The 19,086-nt window shown below is 43.3% G+C and overlaps 1 protein-coding gene across 1 annotated transcript in view; it reads left to right on the top strand.

The window, feature by feature from the left end:
* Positions 1-1,118: 1,118 nt before the first annotated feature.
* ipo13b (importin 13b) overlaps positions 1,119-19,086 on the top strand; it is a 27,803-nt gene continuing 9,835 nt past the window's right edge. The window contains exons 1-7 of the mRNA XM_030771593.1: positions 1,119-1,138; positions 1,233-1,380; positions 9,900-10,025; positions 10,530-11,140; positions 16,601-16,741; positions 17,445-17,586; positions 18,806-18,972. Coding sequence (XP_030627453.1) covers positions 1,312-1,380; positions 9,900-10,025; positions 10,530-11,140; positions 16,601-16,741; positions 17,445-17,586; positions 18,806-18,972 — 1,256 coding nt within the window. The 5' untranslated portion in view covers positions 1,119-1,138; positions 1,233-1,311. The remainder of the gene's footprint in view (positions 1,139-1,232; positions 1,381-9,899; positions 10,026-10,529; positions 11,141-16,600; positions 16,742-17,444; positions 17,587-18,805; positions 18,973-19,086) is intronic.

Below are 19,086 nucleotides of genomic sequence, written 5' to 3'. Positions count from 1 at the left end.
CACTCATTATTATAAATAAGAACAACCATTCGAGGAAACCAGTAACACCGTAGTAAGTAACGTCGATGAGGCCGTCGGGTAGCACAGCTGACAACATAAGAAACTACTGGTTTTCCACTTAACGTTCAGCCTACAAAGCTTTTTTTGTTGTTTTTATTATTTTGTTCATGTTTTTCTATCTCAGTTATATTTCGAGAGATGTGAAAGCCAAAGTCAAAGACCATACGTAAGCTACTGAAATCTACTTTATCAAACTATTGAGCTTTAACGGACTGTAACGTGTTCAGAATACACTTGAAAGTCCACGGACATGTGGATCGCGGACTGAGAGCAGACAAAATTGCACGACTATATAGTACGTGCAACAACCACTTGGAGTCGCTAGTACACCTAAAATTGAAAGTAGGAGTGGAAAAAAAAGAACTTCATGTCCCACAATGCAATGTGATGGACCGGTGGATGTTTATATTTCGCCCACTTGAAAGTCTATGTCCAAAGCAAGAGTCACAGAATCACGAAATTATCAAAACTAGATTATTAGGGCACAGTTTTAAACTTATTTGTTTTTAAATATAAAGAATGTGCAGAATAAATAGTAGGCTACAAATGTCACTCAGCCTGTCACTGTGTTGATGTCGCCGGCATCCTTTCATAAGCTCAGACAGACCTGCCCCTAAAAAAAATGTTAATATTTTTCAATATAAGCATTTGTAAAATTTAGATATGTATATCACAGTGAAAATAATAGAATGTATTTGTAATATAAATCTATATGTGTTATGGAAAACTTGACGTGAGCCATTGTTGAGGCTTTTGGCAAATCAGGCAATGTTTAGTCCGCAAGCAAGCGGTGTCGTTGAGAAGCACAGACCTATCGCTCCAGTGTCGGCTGTGGACATCAGTTAGTTGGGCGAGGATCTTTTGATATTAGGCTAAGCGATCGTAAGATAATACATATTTACTGCCTTTTGGCACTCAAGACTAACATAAAAATGACCTAAAATATTGGGATGCCATCTCACGCTACTGAAAATAGCACTTTAACAGAAGAAATAGCAAACGGATTGTCATCTGGCTAAAAGGTAATGCTAACCTACTAGCCCAGTAAACACGTCGTGGCGCTTGTTAAACAACAGGGGTAAGTTACCTTGCTCGATAGAAACAAAAATCTAGAGGGAAGGAACGCCGATAATCAAATTCTTCAGCTGCATCGACGTTTGTTTGTACACTAGAAAGAACACACAGAAGAAATCTTGACCACCAGTCATTGCCGGTGCTGCATCACTGACAGCCCCAGTGAAACATATCAGCATGGAGACGCCGGGTAGGATAGCCCTGACAGCGGACGCTCTGGACTTCACCGTAGAGAATGTGGAAAAGGTATGCATTGTGAATCATTCAACAAAGCCGATTAACACCTGAATAGTAGAAGCAATTATGATCAGAAATATCTAGAAATTAGATATCATGCAATAATCTAAAGTACAGAAGGTCAATAATTTGCAGCTATTGTTTACTTTAAATAAAAACGGAAAAAACTGAGACGTATGTCTTGATCACAGCTATGTTGTGTGCATTGCCAGGCCCATCATCTTTTATTTGTTTGAAAAATACAAGAAACCCCCATCGGGTTGACAAATGTACCGTTTTCCGTCTTTTGGCAGAGGCAGAAGTGATGGTTCATAACTGTTAGTATCATTATCATACCAACAACATTTGTTTTGGTCTAAAATGTGCCAGCGCGAGTTTAAACTTATTTGTCATGATTGTGGTCTGACCACCTGCTAAAGCTGTCAGACTTCTTGGATATTTGCACTTGTACCTCGCTCCATCTCTGTGCGACTGTGAAGCAGACTTACTGCCTATTCTCACGTGATTAAATAGACATGAGAAATCTGAGTGCTACTGAAACAGAGAAATGAGAGATGTATCAATCTGCCATCCTGTGGGACCTGCAGAATCTAAGGAGAGGGTGGAGGTTCTGTGCTTCCTGCAGCTGGCTGTCAGCAAAAATCACATCTCTCTTCAGGACAGCTGCTGCAAATGCACTCCAAATATAAGCCCTTTGTTCTGACTGTAGTCTGTCAGAAAGGTATGCTTTGGCAAGCTGACCTGTTATACATATCTTAACCTACAGGAATCTTGTAGGGAATATTTTCAGGGTAGTGTTGCAGATACATCTCAGAAGTTTCAGCTCAGAAACCACTCAGTTGTCATACTTAGATAGACAAGGACATCAAGTTCAAGTGTGTGTGCGTGTGTGTTTGCAGATGGCACTGTCTGTCCTCAGTAAAGTGGAGGAAAGAGGATGGCAGGAAGACAGGGCAGAATGGAACAGTTAAAATAAAGAGAGAAATGCTATAAATTCTTACATTTCGCTTTCTGTTTTCTTTCCTGTACTCCATCCCCTCTCTCCTTCTTTTATGTATTTTTCTTTCTTTCTTTCTTTCTTTCTTTCTTTCTTTCTTTCTTTCTTTCTTTCTTTCTCAAGCCTCCTTGTAAATCTACATGGTTTTCCTCTTGACCTGCCAGCTTCTTTTTTTTTTTGTCTAATTTTTTTTCCTATGCTGTCTCCATATCTTCTCCCTCTGCTTTCACCTCCCTCCTTTTCTTATTTTCTTCTCTTATCAGCACTGTCTAGTCGGCAGAGAGCCATTAAGCCCTCTGTCTGTGCCTGCTCACCTGCTCCCCCCCCTCTCTCTCTCTTCACCTCTAATTTTTTAACATCTCTTTTCTTTCTTCTATCTGGTCTCAACTTTTTTTTTCTTACTTTAATAACTGTAATATGTCCTGTTCTCATTTCTCATTCCACCATCAATTATATATATTTTTTCCTCATTTGTCTCACCTGCTCACTGGTCACCTGTATTTGCTTGTGTGTCTGTGGGTCTGAATGTAGGTGTAGTTTGAAGTGTGTGTGTGTGTATCTGTGTGTCTGTCTATATGTGTGTGTGTGTGTTCTCTATTGCCAGCAGGTTATGTCTGGTCTCCGCTAGGTGCAGTCTGTGACCTGGGGCTGAGAAAAGAATAACAATGGGAGCTGGAGTAGGTGTTGCTGCAAAGCTGTGTGTGTGTGTGTGTGTGTGTGTGCGTGTGCGTGTGCGTGTGCGTGCACATGTGTGCCCATGCTAATGGAGCGGGGTGAAGGTGAGGCAGGCTAATGGCTCTGACAGTGGGTGTGCACAGTGCTGGTGACGGAGTTGATGTGAGTTGATGTGATGTCAGGATTATGATTAGAGAGAACAGTGGGAGAATTCAGCAGTTTGGCTGCAAAGGAACATGGGATGAAACTGAGGAAATGGCTTTGCTTAACAAAGCTCGGCTGCAAATTGATGTTCTCACTGGGTTTGTGATACAGAATGAAGACATAAGAAAAGAGAGAGTAGGGTGACTAAAACAAGCACACAGTAGTTGAAACCGAAGGCAGAGTTTTCTGTGTAATTCTGTAAAGAGCAAAGTTGTACAGTTAGACTTAGCAACTGTGCTGTCATTCCTTGTCATGCTGAGCAAGGTTCTGTGTTTTTGGATCAGTGGACTTTCTGTCCTTTTCCTCTGCCTTCCAATCCTGCTGACTCACCATCACTGAGGATAGTGACCAAACATTCTCCTCCTGAACGCTGGCTTCAGTTGGACCATAGCAGTAATTGTCTGTTTGGAAGGAAGGCAGATTGCCGGTATTAAGATGCAGTCATTATTCTGTCTACCATCCAGGGTTAAAGTATAGCTTCCACTGTATAAAATCACTGAATAATTTAGCTCTGTTTCATTTTGTTGGTACATGCCTCAGACAACAAATCAATTATCGGCTGCAGGTTTTTAGCCTTAGTTATTACCAGAGCAGGAAAACTGTGCTTGTCTTTCAGCATCTTCGTCTCTCACTTTCACTCCTTCCCTCTGTTCAGCCCCCTCCCTCTCATCCATCCCTCCATCCACCCTCCCAGTTCACTCCCATCTACTGTCTTCTCTTTACCATGTTGTCATAATTTGTATTCACTCTCTCTCTCTCTCTCTCTCTCTCCCCTTTCCTCCCTCTCCCCAAGATGTACAATGCCTTTTGTGTATCAGCGTGTGTGGTGCTGTGTCTTATTGGAAGCTCCCATTGTGTATTGTTTGGTGAGATGTGATAATTAGGCGATGCCATTGGCTGAGAGTGGTTGAGCATAGCACTGGTCAGACATAAATCTCCACTGTGAACACTGGAGAGACAAAGAGCCTATAGGAAGGCCAAGTCATGCTCTTGGCTCAATGACCTCTGACACTGACCGTGGCCAAGCCACCATTTACCTTTAGTGGACACCATCCTTCACAATGAAACATTTAGATTTTTCTTTGTCTATGAGGGAACGCAGCAGTATATTGGTTTAGTGTCTGTGTTTGGCTGATAAAGAGTGGTTTAATAGAATAAACCATTGATGTGACTAACCTGTAAAACTAGCTGATGGTGGAGGAGCAAACACATGTTTGATGTTTATTACTGTCTGTTCAATAAGCTGAAAGGTACTTTATGTACATCATTTTTTTTTCTGTGGTGCATTAGCAGCAGTACTTGTGTGAGTCAGTTCTAATGACGGGAATATCAGATTTCAGGATGTAGTCAGATGCTCTGTATGGATGCACCCTGACTCTACTTACTAACGCAACTAACCTTTAACTAGCTTACCTCAGGAATGGATCTACGTCACGTGCTGATTTGAGGGATCGCAAAGGGGGTTTTTTTTTTTTTTTGGTAGCTTTTTTTTTTTTTTTCCTTAGTAAACTGTTTAAATCTCGTAGTCACAGAGGAAAGCGTCAACAGTGAGAATCAGTCTCTGACGGCTTCATCTTTATTTCACAGTCGGCCGTCTGTTATTTTGAGGAATGATGCACTGGTTTGTCATCAGGTCCGACAGTGAGACCGTATCACGGGAAAAAGAAAGAAATAAATAATGTGCGCCGTCTCGAAAGCCTGACTCTTATGTTCATTGATTTTTCTTTTTTTTTTTTTTTTTTTTCTGGAAGGCTGAGATGATCAGAGGTATCGCATGGCCGTGCAGAGCATTAGTCCTTGTTGTTGCTTTGGTATCAGATGATCACAAATCAAATGATGTGATTCAGTTTCAGCAGGTTGATTTTAATGACTTTGAAAACATGGTAGTTCAGTTATGAGTATCATTTGAGCTGACTTTTCGGAAAAAAAAAAAAAGTGCTGTTTCACGTACTGCTGTTTGACTAAGGTATGAGTGTTTGTGTCTGTCAGTGTGTGTGTGTGTGTGTGTGTGTGCGTGTGTGTGTGCCTGCGTGTCTGTGTGTATTTGTAGAGCGGCAGACATTATTGTTCTAGCTTCAGCACGGGTGTGAGCTCCACTAATTATATCCTGCTTATCGTGTGCTGGGAATTGGTCGTCAATAGCAACATAGGATTTGTTTTTCTCGGCGCTGACAGTCGATGAAGTCAACAACCACATCCAGATCTGCCTCTCTCAAACACACATACACTCAGTCAGAGGAACAGACAGATTCTGTTAACAATCTCCTCTGTATTAGTGTGAGTTTAGGGTACAAATGTGACAAATGAAAATCAAAGCAGATGGTTATTCTACAGCAGGAAAAGGTTCAGCCTCATCAGATGACAGTGAGAGTCACCAGAACAGGCGTGTTCTGTGGGTTTTGAAGTTCAGTAACGGCACCAGAAGATTTGCTGAGCTGAGATGTTTAGGCAGAACGGTTCTGTGTGAACAAGACAGGTCTAAATTCGATCTGACTTAGCAGGGCACCGCAGGTGAAAAGCAGACATTTTGGGACAGTTTTTCTGTCTCTGACGCAAGAGCAACCGCTGTGGGCTATTCGCGCATATGGTGCATTAAGTATGCAAACGCTATTTTGTTAAATATTTAGCCTTCCTGCCCATAACCGGAAAACCACTAAACGAAACATAAACATTCTCACCATATTGTGAGTGGTAATAACTGACAAAGGTATGGTAACCTAATCAGTGACAAACATGAGGTTTCGCAGCTGTCTGTCTGCTTGGTTTCTAGACGTTTGAGCATTCTGACATTAGGATAATAGATTTTTACTTTACAGTTCTGACTCTCTTCTGTTTCACCAGAAAAAGGTGCATATGCATGAAAATGAAGAAACACGCGTGTTTAAATTTTTGTCACACATATGTTATCCTCCTCTAGCCATTCATTTTAAGCCGCACTGCTGTCATCCTTTGATTTTCAGTAAATAACTTACAAGACTGTTGATCACTCTATTTTGCTTGTGATGTGACGACTTCTACTCATATTACATGAACTAGAGCAAACAGAGATACCTGTGTTCGACGTGATGCCGACCAGAAGGAGATTTCTCTGTCTGAACATTGGCATCATGAGAAAACACAGTCAGGAAACGCCATGGCTGATGTTGTTTGTGTAGTTTAAGGTTTCAGATTTATGTGCTGTCCTTGACCCCCCTATAAATTCGACTTATGTGGTGTTGACAGATATAGCAGCGTGGGCTCTGGTTCTGTAATGCATCTTTAAACCAACAGCTGCTGTCATTGGTTTAGGAACACATTGGTCAGAGTGACCTAAAACTCCTGGCCTGGACAGAGCGAGTGACATTTCATAGCCACATCAAATCATAATGCGAACTGCAGTTAAAAAGGATCAACAACCCCACTGACATCCTGAGTCAGTGAGCAGACCAAATTCAGTGGATTTTTTTTTTTTTAAAATTCCATTTTAAAAAAGTCTTATCGGCATTATGTGGGTTGTGACCTCAGTCCCTTGAGCTGAGGGTTCTCAGATGATGAATATTGTGATGAATGAAGTAGAACCCAAGGATGAGCTGAGTCATCTGGAAATATTGTCATTTTCTTTCTAAAAGTCAACCTCAAATGTAAGAATGCGTACCAGGGCACTGAGAACCTATTCCATCTGGCAGAGAAAATGGGTTTATCCACCCACCGCATCAGTTTGTCCTCAGATCATTTGTATAGGTAGAGACAGGTAAGGAAATTGTGAAAAGTCAAGCTAATGACATGCAAAAAAGACTTCTTACATTGATTAAATAGGATTCACATCCAAAATTCATGGTGTATTGGCTCATATCACTACATGATTTCTCAGTAAGAGAAAGTTATTTTAAAACACTTCAACTGAGTTGTAATTAACGCTTCCCAGACTTTAAAGAATATCCCCTCCCTCTAGCCAGAGACATCCTCAAAGGGATAGCAACACACCCTGTTTTCATTCTGGATAAAAATCCAACAGTTTAACAGTCTTTGTCGGTATTCGGGGAATTTGCAGTGAGCTTTCAGTATGTGTCTTCCTTGACTCAGCCCCCTCTTCCCCCACCAAGAATCGGCCTGGTCACATCACTCGATCCGCGACACTTAAGCTCCCGTCTATTTCTGAATCAAAGTCTCACATGCAACATCCAGAAATCCGCTGAGGCATGTACTACATGTGATCCACAACCCTCTAATAACTGTGGATTGTCGCACCTGATCGTTGCTGGGTCTTGCTTTTTTTTCTCCCCTCTTTCTCCTTCCCGCACTGCCGTTTAGTGTTAGTAACTCCAGAGGACATCGCTCAGATAGCTTCTTCTGATAAAGAGACCCCCTTCACGAGTAACGACTGATAACATGCGTATGGCTGGTTCACCCGGATATTCTGATGATAGGGAGATTTTTTTCGACTATCTGTCTGACCGTTCTTGTCGCTAAGTCAGTTCTTGTGTGCGCGGTCAGTGTCCCTTGCTTTCTATCTGAAGCACTTCTTCAACGATAAATGTCAGTGCTGTTTGAATTTAATTGTTGTAATAGACGTTCGTTTTTCTATACACTGGGTACATGACAGATCAGTCCTTATTTTACTGAATGTGGTGATCTGGGATTTCATTAGCTGTTACCTGACACAGTCAAACAGATGGCTGGCCTCATTGCGCTTTGAAGATCTCATGACCCTTCCATCAACTTGTCCCACTCACGCACCTCACCGCCGCGGTCTAATCTGAGCCGGGCTTTGGTGCTGACTTTCTCGGTAATAAAGGGGTGAGAGAGAGAGGGACGAGGAGCTGATGTGAGTGATCTTAATTCAGGAAGGTGCTTAGTGATGTATAATGTCTTTATTCCCAGCCGCACTCTGCTCTCTGTGAGCTCAGAGACTGATGTTGAAAGTCTTTAGCTGCACAGTAGATGGGACTGTATAGTTGGTCTCTGAAGATCAAAGCAGTTCAAGATCTTTGTGTCTGAGAAATGAATGAGAAGGCTTATTTTTTTCTTTGACCTTTGTTCTTCTATCTTAACACTGTCAGTGTCTGGTTACAAGCCCAGTCCCTCTGCGTTGCCTTCATGTTCATCCAAAGATGTGGTCTGCAGTTGTTACAGTCCCCAGTGTTCACACTTTGAAACAGCATTTCAATTTCATTGTGCAGTGACCTTAAATGATTGATGTATGAATTATTGATTGACATATGCCACAATTGAGTCTTATTAGAATCAGTTCACATTCTAGCTGCAGTGCTTGTTTAAGAGGTGCCTCCGGACAGGCTGTCTGTTTATTTAACTGAAAATGAAATGATGAAATGCCTCTCTCTTCAGCTCAAGTTCAGAAGTCTAAATGTTTTGCTGTTATTCTGGGACTGAGAGAGAGAGAAAAGAGAGAGAGAAAGAGAGAAAGAGAGGGTGAGAGAGACAGACAGACAGAGAGAGAGAGAGAGAGAGGCTTCAGTTGTCTCCCTGTTCAGCAGGGCTTAGGGACAACGCCTCTTGGGCTTTTCTATTCTAATTTTACATGTTATAATCATTTGCATTTTTAACTTCAGTTCCCAGATAAACATATTCTTCATTCCTCTCTGCCTTCTCCATCTTTTCTCTTTAATGTTTTAGGACGCACTTTCAGGGTTTTTTTTTTTTTTTTTTTTGGATATGTTTTGTACACAGTTTTGGCTATTAATTGAATGCTCCATCCCTATCAATACTGGACTGTCCCTTTTGTTCTTCCTCAACCTCCCTCAGTCTTTCTCTCCCTCCTTTTATATCCTGACCTCTCCTTCCCTTTTTGTCCCTCTGGGTCTCCACTCAATCTCGCCCTCACTTAGGGACCGTCAGCACTTCTGCTTAACGATGTCAAATATAGTTCTGTCTAAGCAGAGCTGTACCATCTTAAACACTCAAATATGCGCTTACAGAACTTATATTTCTGCAGTTTTTCATTTCTGTTTCCTCTATGTTGTCCCTCTGCAGGGCTGACCAGAAATAAACAAGCACTTGTATGGGAAGTAATATCAGGATTGGGTTAGCAGTATCATTACAAGGTACACTGCCTAGTCAAAAAAAAAAAAGTCGGCATTTGGATTTAGAGCCTCTAGAGGCAGTGTTATGATCTGGGGTTGTTTCAATTGGTCAGGTCTAGGCTCATTAACATTATGTGGCAATAAAATGAAGTCAGCTGAGTATGTGAATGTACTGAATGACCAAATTATCCCATCAATGGATCTTTTTCTTCCCTGATGGCACGGGCATATTCCAGGATGACAGTGCCAAGATTCATGGAGCTCAAATTGTGAAAGAGTGGTTCAGGGAGCATGAGGAATCATTTTCACACGTGCACTTGCCACCGCAGAGTCCTGACCTTAACCTCATTGAAAGTCTTTGAAATTTTGCGGAGTGGTTCGACTCTCCTGCCGTCAACAAAATCTTGGCCAAAAATGAATGCAGCTCTAGACGGAAATGAATGTTGTGATGTAGCATAAGGTTGCGGAAGCAATGCCATGGCGAATGCGCGCTGTAATCAAAGCTAAAGGCTAAAGGCGCTCCAATGAAATATTAGAGTGTGAGACTGTTTTTCTTGGCCGGGCAGTGTATGTCTCACTGTTGTTTATCACGGTCTCATTTTGTCTCTCTCTTCTTCTTTCTCCCCTCCAAGGCTCTTCATCAGTTGTATTACGACCCTAACATTGAGAACAAAAACCTGGCACAGAAGTGGCTGATGCAGGCCCAAGTGTCGCCCCAGGCGTGGCAGTTCTGCTGGGCCTTGCTGAGCCCAGATAAGGTAGGCCTCCATCATTCTCCGCTTTGGCCCTGTCTCGCTTCACAAACTCTTTACACTCCATTTAACTCTCTCTGCAGTATTGCACTGCTCCCCATGTGACATGATGCATGCATGATTATGGAGTAAATGATAGTCCGCGTATATGAGAGAGACATTTTGTCCACCGTTTAACAGCGCGAGGCCGTAAACGATGTGAACGGATGTGTGCTGTTAGGTTCGTTTCTCATTTTGTGTTAACGATGTCCACAGAGTATTCTAAAACTTTCCACTGCAGTTTACTATCCTCCCTAAGAGACAGATGCCTCATGGGAAGCTCCAGGCTAGATTGTGTCCAACTGCATTTCCTTTTAAATGTTGTCTTCTGCTTTCTGCGGTGTGTGTGGTTTTTTTTTTTTTTTTTTTTTAGGAATGTCATGCTGTTTCGTGAAATCAGAAGATAGTACATTGATTCCGATTCAGATTACTTTTTCGAGGCCGGTACTATCCGCTTTACGTCCTCCACAGGTTCCGGAGATCCAGTACTTTGGGGCAAGCGCCTTGCACACCAAGATCTCGCGTTACTGGGGCGACATCCCGGCTGAGCAGTACGACTCGCTCAAGTCGCAGCTTTTTTCCCAGATCGCCTGCTTCGCCTCGGGCTCCAAAATTGTGCTGACGCGCCTCTGCGTGGCCCTGGCGTCGCTCGCCCTCAACATGATGCCCGAGGCGTGGCCCGGCGCAGTCTCGGAGATGGTGCGCATGTTCCAGGAGGAAGGCGGGGCGGTGGACGGCCGCGCCCGCTGCCTCGCCCTCCTGGAGCTTCTCACGGTCTTGCCAGAAGAGTTCCAGACCAGCAGGCTGCCGCAGTACCGTAAGGGGCAGGTGAGGGGCGCTCTAGGGCGCGAGTGGGCAGCCGTGTACCCGCTGCTCCAGCAGCTGCTCCGACAGCCAGACTCGCCAGACTTGGTGAAGGCACGGGTACTGAAATGCCTGTCCAGCTGGGTGCTGCTGGACGTCCCTCTGTGCGAGAGCGAGGGATTGGTGGAAGACAGTTTTGCAGCACTTGCCGACCCTGAGCTCTTCGACACAGCCGTGGAGGCCATCGTTAACGCCATCTCACAACCAGATTCCCAGAGGTGAGTCTCACTCTTCATTCTCAGTCACAACCAAGCACTTATCTGCAAACTCGAGTTTAAATGTCTGAAAGCATTTCTAAGGGAAAAGAAATTAAAGAATTTGTTTATATAAACAAAAGTCTGGCTGTGTTCCCTGAAATTGAGGTATACGGCAGTTAGAAGTACACACACACACACACACACACACATGAGAGTGACATGCTAAGACACTCTGTGTTACAAACGTGACAGACAAGTCAAGGTGACATGCAGAAAGACACACACAGACACTCACAGAACACTGCATATGTGCATCAAAGCCTCAGGGTGATACTGACGCACGCACACATGTCAATTCACGCAAAGTGAAGCACGTCTGATGGAAAGAGAGCAATGAAAAAGATAGATTACACTGTGGTGAATCAAAGGAAGAGGAAGAGCCAAAAAAAAAAGAGGCAGCTGGAAACAGCTGGAAGGAAAGGGTAGTGGTGAAAGAGATGACAGCTGAACTGGAGATTATGAAGGTAAAGAGAGAGGAAAAAAGTTTAGAGAGAAGGAGCATGGGAGTGTTCAAAAATGAGTAAATGATGAAGAGACTGACTAACTAGTGAGGAAGAAGAGGGAGAAATTTAAGATGGACATGTAAATCGAATGACAAGTGAGGAAAAGAACAGGAGAGTAGAGAGAGATATTAAAAAATGGGTAGTTAAGAGGGAGAGAGACGGTAAATGAAAGAGAGAGGTGGAGACAGAGAGAGAGAGAGAGAGAGAGAGGGAGATGGGAAATGAAAGCTACAGGATGGAGATAGGCAGAACAGCAACGCTAAAGCTAAAACTGAGAGCTGTCTGAGTCTGAGCGGAAAAGAACACACAGGGAGAGAAAGAGGGGGGAAAGCGAGAGGAGAGCCAAGAGGGGCGGAGAGACTGGGAGGTGGGGGGCATTTCAAGGCCGGCTGGCGTTTCCATGGAGACAGTGCAGGAGAACGATGTCTTACGCTCCGGTTGGTACAGACGTGGCAAACACTCATCTCCCCTTCCCCCTCCCCGAGGGAGGGAGGGAGAGAGACAGAGAAAGAGTGAGAGAGAGAGAGAGAGAAAGAGAGAGAGAGTGAGAGAGCTGGAGGGGTGACAGCCATCCATCTACACAGAGACAGCGCATTGACAGTGCAGTTCAGGAATGCCACACCAGTCATGGCTAATACTATCCCCTACACTGACTAATTCACCCAGACTTGATTGTCAAAATGTCGCCGCTTCACTGGACCGTGACAATCACTTTGCACAGTCACCCTGAAGTCCTCTGTAGCCAGCATACTCTACACAGTTTGCTGGGTCTTGTGATGTTTATACCAAACTCCAAATTTAGTCCTGAATGAATGTCGTGTAGTTGTGTTTATAAATAGTTTTGGTTTTTTTGTGTTTTTTTGATGTAGGGTTCAGTTGATTACAGCTTCAGTACAAATGAAATGTTCACTTGCTCTTGTTTCTAAACTTTCACCTTAAACATTTAAAGCAATTAAAATATGTGCTTTTGACCTCAATCTTTGTCACGGTTACCTGTGAAATGCTGTTCCAGGTGTTATTGACCACTCATTGTAGTACTCCAAGTATACATTCTCGTAGATGAAGAATGTTATTCACTGTTTCAGAGATTGAAGCCTGAAGTGACAGGACAGAGTTAAATGTAGTGACTTCATTTACTGTGGTCATTATAGGAACACAGTCCTCGTGAACAAATTGTTTTGTGGTTAACAATTTTTTTGTCTCCCTCTCTCTCTCTTTTTTTTTTTTTTTTTTTTTTAAGATTTAAGGACTCAACAACTTATTACATTAACATGCCTGGGGTATGCATGCCTCTTTTTTTTTTTTTTTTAAACATGCCTCAGGTATGCATACTTTCAGCATCAATCTCATTACACAGGAACATTTGGGGGGGTGTCTGTTTTTTGAACCCATCAAAAACACGGCGTATGTTTTGGTTATTCCTTTTTTTTTTCTAGCCAGGCCTGCTCTCTTTTTGATTAAAGTGGTGACATAGGCTTTGAATTGGATTTGTGCATGAGGTGGAAGACAATGTCAGAGCAAGGTTATCTGCTGTCTCCACCTGTCTCCTGCTGCGTGTGTGTCTGTGTGCGCATGCAGGCACCACACTTTTGATGAGGAAACAAAGGGACATGTAGCGCGTGTTATTTTCGTGTTGCTGTCCCTCCTGCTTTATCCACTACAGAGCTCCTTTCCATGAGAGCTGCATGGCTGTCACTTAAACCATCTGATTGCTCTGGGCTAAATATGGACACATTATCAATTTTTCAATCCCTAAATGCACCACGTTTTCCTTTTATTCCTCAGAAAAGCTTGTCACATAGATTTGAGAGTCCATCTAAAAGCAGCTACTATATCTAATTCCTTCAGCCTCCGTAATTCCTTTTATCACGCTTTCTTTCATTTCCTCCATTCATCTTCCTATAAATTCTCCCTCCTCCTCTCTCTCTCATACGCACGTACATTCTCTCTCTCTCTCTCTCTCTCTCTCTCTCTCTCTCACACTTTGTCTCTTGCTCTTAGTTTCTCACCTTCCTCCACTCTCTAGTTACCATCGCCTGTACTGTTTAAGCAAATCACAATCAGGTCGTTCGGGAGGATTCTATTGGACCAAAGGCATCTTGTTGCCAGGCAACTCATTTCCACTATCTCCTGGCGTCTGAGGATAATTACAGGGTTTTGGGGGGGAGGGGAATGGAAAGGGGTGTGGGTGGGGGGTGCGGGGTCTGTATCTGTCTGTGGCCAGAGTAGCAAGTCTCACAGGAGAGAGCATGAGGCGTTAGTGAGAAAAGCCAGTTCAGGAACTGCGCACTGTTGCACCATACTCAAATTCAAAAGGGGTGATGGAGACACACAAAGAGTGGATGAGTGAAAGAGAGGAGAAGGACAGATAAAGAAAGGACGAGTTGGGACTGATATGATTGATGAGTTTAGGTCAGGCTGTGCGATAGATTGAAAGACAGTGGAGGAGAAAAACGGAGACAGTTGGAGGAGAGTGTCTGCTCCATTAGCAGTCTGCTCCATTAGAGTCTACTACCCTTTGATGATTCATATTCCCAGTGTGGGCATGTGTCTGTGTGTGTTTTGTCATTTCCTCACCAGAACGCAGCGCACTGTATTTTACCGCTGCCAGTTACACTTTATGCATTAGTCACCATCTAACTACTGTCCCATAGATAAACCAACATTTTTCATCCATTCACTCACAAGCACAGGAATAGACTTTACAATACGACAACACACTTGAATGTAATGGTCAGAATGACCAAACTCTCGCTTTTTTAAGAGTGTGCTGTGAACTCAATCTACAGTCGTAACACCCACGATTCAGCATACGTTGCTAGACAGCATAAATAACCTTTTGAGTTTACGATACAAAATCCACGCGCACGCGCTCCTCTCCGTGCAGGCACTCCTCTCCGTGCACTCCGTGTACGTTTTATTCATTTTTAATGGACAGCGTATGTGGATGAGTGTCAGGCTGTGCTCTGTGATGTGAGGCAAAGTCAGAGCGGCTTTTCTAAAGCACACTGAGTAGATAGCACTCCTATAGATCGCCTAGCCATGGCTTGTGCCCTCCCCGCGCGCATTAAAGAGAGTGAGAGAGGTCAGCTGGGGGAATTGAAAGGGAAAAAACCCCACAAACAACCCCTTTCCCAGAGAGAAAAAAAAGGAAACGAAAAGTTCCTCAGGAAGAACAGCAGGTGGAATACGTTTGTTATTTTATGCCTTGGCGTAACTTTATGCTTTAGTAACAGTTAGTTGAGATTTTTTTATATATGTTGCATACAAATACACACACGTATGCATACGTATCAAAAACCGGTATGCAAGCGCGCACTCACTGAGTGTGTCAGTGAGGCAGAGTTTGAGATCTGAATGAAGAAAACATTGGGTTAGATTGACACTCAGTCTGTTTTGACCTCTCAGTTGTCTTGTCTTTGATCAGTGGCCAAGAGCCCTACTGACTGAGTACATCTCTTGAACAGGTGAAAGACATCAGTCTGAGATTAGCTACCAGAACTCCAGCTTTGACTGTTGTTTTATAGAAAGATAAGGGGAGGAGAGAGACAAAGGGAACAGATAAAAGCCTTTTTAACAGACGAGCGATGAGTTCGCCTCCTCTATAATTCAGCAGCTTCCTTAGTCCGGAAGAGGGGGTGAATCTCTGGCTCCGTCACTGAAGACGAGGAGGTTTAAACGATAGAGCCGAAAACCGTCAAAGCGTGAATCTTTCCTCATTACACCCAGTGCTCTCATGTATAATTTAGTGTCATTGTGTCATGTTGTAATTGATTGTAATGAAGTCCTTCTGACTGCAGCACAGAAGTCACTGTTAAAGGATGCGTCACTGTAGAGGAATGTGATTCTACTCACAGATACTTTTTTTTTTTTTATATATTTCCATATTTATCTTTGTTAACGAACGGGTAGTTAAGGCTTTGATACTGGCTAACATAGAGAGAGAAGTGACAGTCACAGAGCCAGGGGAAGAGGGGACAAAATGCAAATGGGATCAAGTGTAGCCCAATGCTGCTAACACACTCCACGCTGAACTGGTCACAGGTCGGTGCTATGTTTCTGCCGAAGGTCAAGATTCCAAAATAGTCTTTGTAGTGGCCTGATATAAAATAAGGATCAAAAAAACCCTTTTCTGTGCCTAAAGAAACCAGAGGAACAGGAGAGCATCAGAGGAGAACAGTGAGACGTTGGTGGCTCAGCAGATAAATCTTTTCTGCTACCCTCCACTTTGTTCCCATTTTCAGTATGCGCCCTTCCAATTAAAATGATAACATTTTAATGTTGAAATGTAGTAGGTAGATAGTTCATGTGAAAGAGTTTCTGCGGGAATTGTGGAAGGGAAGGAGAGATATTGGGTTGTTCTGGATAGGCATTGACAGCAGGAAGAAAGAGCAGTGGTAATTGACTGAAGTTGAAGTGGGAATTGGGTAGAACAGGCGCGTGAAGAAAAATGAAAGAAAATGATAATGTATCAGTCTGTGAAGCAGTATACGCTGTGTGGTGTTGAGCCTGTGCCGTTTGACTGAGATGTCAGGGAAATGTTGATGAGAAATGTAGGTTAGAATTCATGTATGGTAAACAAGATGACTCCTCCTGTGAATCAAGGGCCTTTTCTTGCTCTATAGTACATTTCAGTTGGACCCAGTATTGAGGACCACCCACAGGGAGACTTACTCTATCAGTGTTATGTGTGTTATTTCAACAGCCAGCTGAAACAATATGTGGCCTATTATTTTAATAAGCATGGGAACAAGAGTGTTACTTACAGAGATGATTTTATTAAACACACTTCTCCAGTGTCTTTTTCTCAGTCGCTAAGACATGTTCAGGAAGTACTTGGTTGAGAAGGTTTCATTAAGATGACTTGTGTGCTGTTCTATGAAGTTCACAAACGTGTGTGTGTGTGTGTGTGTTTCAGGTACGTGAACACTTTGCTGAAGCTGGTTCCACAGGTGCTACAGCTGCAGGAGCAGCTGAGAGAGGCTGTACAGAACGGAGACATGGAAACCTGTCACGGAATCTGTCGAATCGCTGTAGCCCTGGGAGAAAACCACTCCAGGTACGCTACACACACTTCAGCCACCCCCCCCACCCCCACCCCCCCGACCCACATCTGTCCACACACCTTTTCACTCAACTTGATACCTGGGCTCTGTTGTTTAAAAAATGACATTAGATTAGATTTATGATTGTTTAAGGTTCATGCTGATGTTTTTAAGTAAACATAAACATTTTTGATATTGATCTAAGCGCTATCAGATTTAACATTGGCAGTGCACACTTTCTTCCTCTCTACCTTTGTCTGGTGATCCCTCTCCCACACACAGACTTTGACAGCGTAATGCTTCCAGCGCACAGCGACTGTTATTTATATGCAGCAGCTGCTCTGACCAGACGTTTTTTGCATAATTGGTCTATTGACCTGCATAATTTTGCCCTGGGTGAATACTGATGTACCCCAGGTACCTGAACGTCCGTCTGAACGCGTGCGCGTTTTTACTCGAGACGTCCTGCAATTGCATCCAGACGTTTGTGTGTGCTGACGCTACGGCGTGCAGTTTTGATCGCGTCACTAGCGTCTCTCTGGCCTCACTCGCTCCGTTGCTTTCCGTCTCTGCCGTATTACCTCAAACCTGAGGATTCAGCAGCATTACAGACTGTGCCAAACAGATGCTCTCTCTCCGTTTTCCCTCCCTGCAGATGTTTGTTTAGGGTTTTGCTTTGTATTTTTATTTGAAGTTTGTATTATTGCTTGCCTGCAGGGCTCTACTGGAGCAAGTGGAGCACTGGCAGAGTTTCCTTGCCCTGGTGAATATGATCATGTTCTGCACTGGCATTCCTGGGCACTACCCAGTCAATGAGACCACTAGCTCCCTCACCCTCACCTTCTGGTACACATTACAGGTAAGCATCGCCATAGAGACCAGGTAGGCATCACCATGGAGACCATACACGTAGTTCTTGTTTGCAGTGTCCCCTGAGTTTTTGTTTTGCATTCAAATTCTTGACTTTTTGTTTTTTTTTTTCCCTTTCTGTATACAAATGATAAAAATGAACACACCTAAGTTATGGATTAAATAAAGCTTTAAATAAAATAAAGCAATAAATGAAAATGGTTGATTAACACTTACAAATATAAAAACAACAACAAAAACATATTTTGGGTCAGAACAATCAATCAGTGAAACAAATTACAGAAAAATATCTTTCCTGAAATATCTTCAGTGAAGTAAAGGAATACATACAAGCTGGTGCATTAATGTAAAAGAGCGTGAACATGACAGGAAAACTCACTGATTTTGGTCTGTTATGTGTCGGACTGCTGCGGTATTTGTATAAGACTGAAGAATGATGAGTGTGTGTGTGTGTGTGTGTGTGTGTGTGTGTGTGTGTGTGTGTGTGCGTGCACGTGTGTGCATGTGTTCATGATTATGCCCGTAGATCTGTTTGTGTGACTTTGTGTGTTTGTGTGTCTTTACAAACATTCCGATCGTGGTGGGAGAGAGTGTATGTATGTGTGTGTCCTTGATGGGACATGTGTGTGTGTGTGTGTGGTATAAATAACTTGACCTTTGCTGTAGAGATAATACAGTGGTTCTGTAGAGCTGCCAGGAGACTGCAGCTCACATCAGACACACCTTCATCTCAAGTGTGTGTGTGTATGTGTGTGTACTCCTGTGAGTGTTACTGCATTTTATTTGCCAATTTAAGGATGCCTCTGTCATCTGTGTCTTTATTAAATGTGTGTGTGTTTGTCCTCCCTCTCTCCTCAATTGTCCCTGGGTCTCTGGTCTCTGGTAAAGTGGATTAGGATATCTCTGCGGTGTCGTTGGCTAATCTGATTCACTGATCGATTGTAACTTTCCTTGCCAGGCCACTCACACACACACACACATAGCAGTGAATATACATAAATGCAGTTGTCACATTAAAGAGCCTCTAGAGCTTGTGCTTAGTCCTCTTCCCATGTCAGTGGTATGGTAGCTTTAATTAGCCTTAATTAGCTTTTTACAGTTTGATCCTGAGGGCTCTTTGTACCTAACAGTCTCTCTCTCTCTCTCTCTCTCTCTCTCTCTCTCTCTCTCTCTCTTCCCCTCCCTCCATCCCTCTGTGCGTGTTTCAGGATGACATCATGTCATTTGAGACAGAGAAACAGGCAGTGTATCTGCAGGTTTACAGGCCGGTGTATTTCCAGCTGGTGGATGTTCTGCTACATAAGGCCCAGTTCCCCTCTGATGAAGAGTACGCCTCTTGGTCTTCAGATGAGAAGGAACAGTTTAGGATCTACAGGTGGGTGTGGGTGTGTCTGTGTCTATGTGCCTGTGTGTGTGGATGTGTATGGGTGTGAATGTGTGTTTGTGTGTCTGTGGGTGTGTGTGTTGGGAGGAGGGTATGTGTATGTGC

Source organism: Chanos chanos, chromosome 4, assembly GCF_902362185.1.
Source record: "Chanos chanos chromosome 4, fChaCha1.1, whole genome shotgun sequence".
Classification (NCBI taxonomy): Eukaryota; Metazoa; Chordata; class Actinopteri; order Gonorynchiformes; family Chanidae; genus Chanos; species Chanos chanos.
Note: the sequence above shows the minus strand (reverse complement) of the source record. Positions and strands in the feature narration are given on the sequence as shown.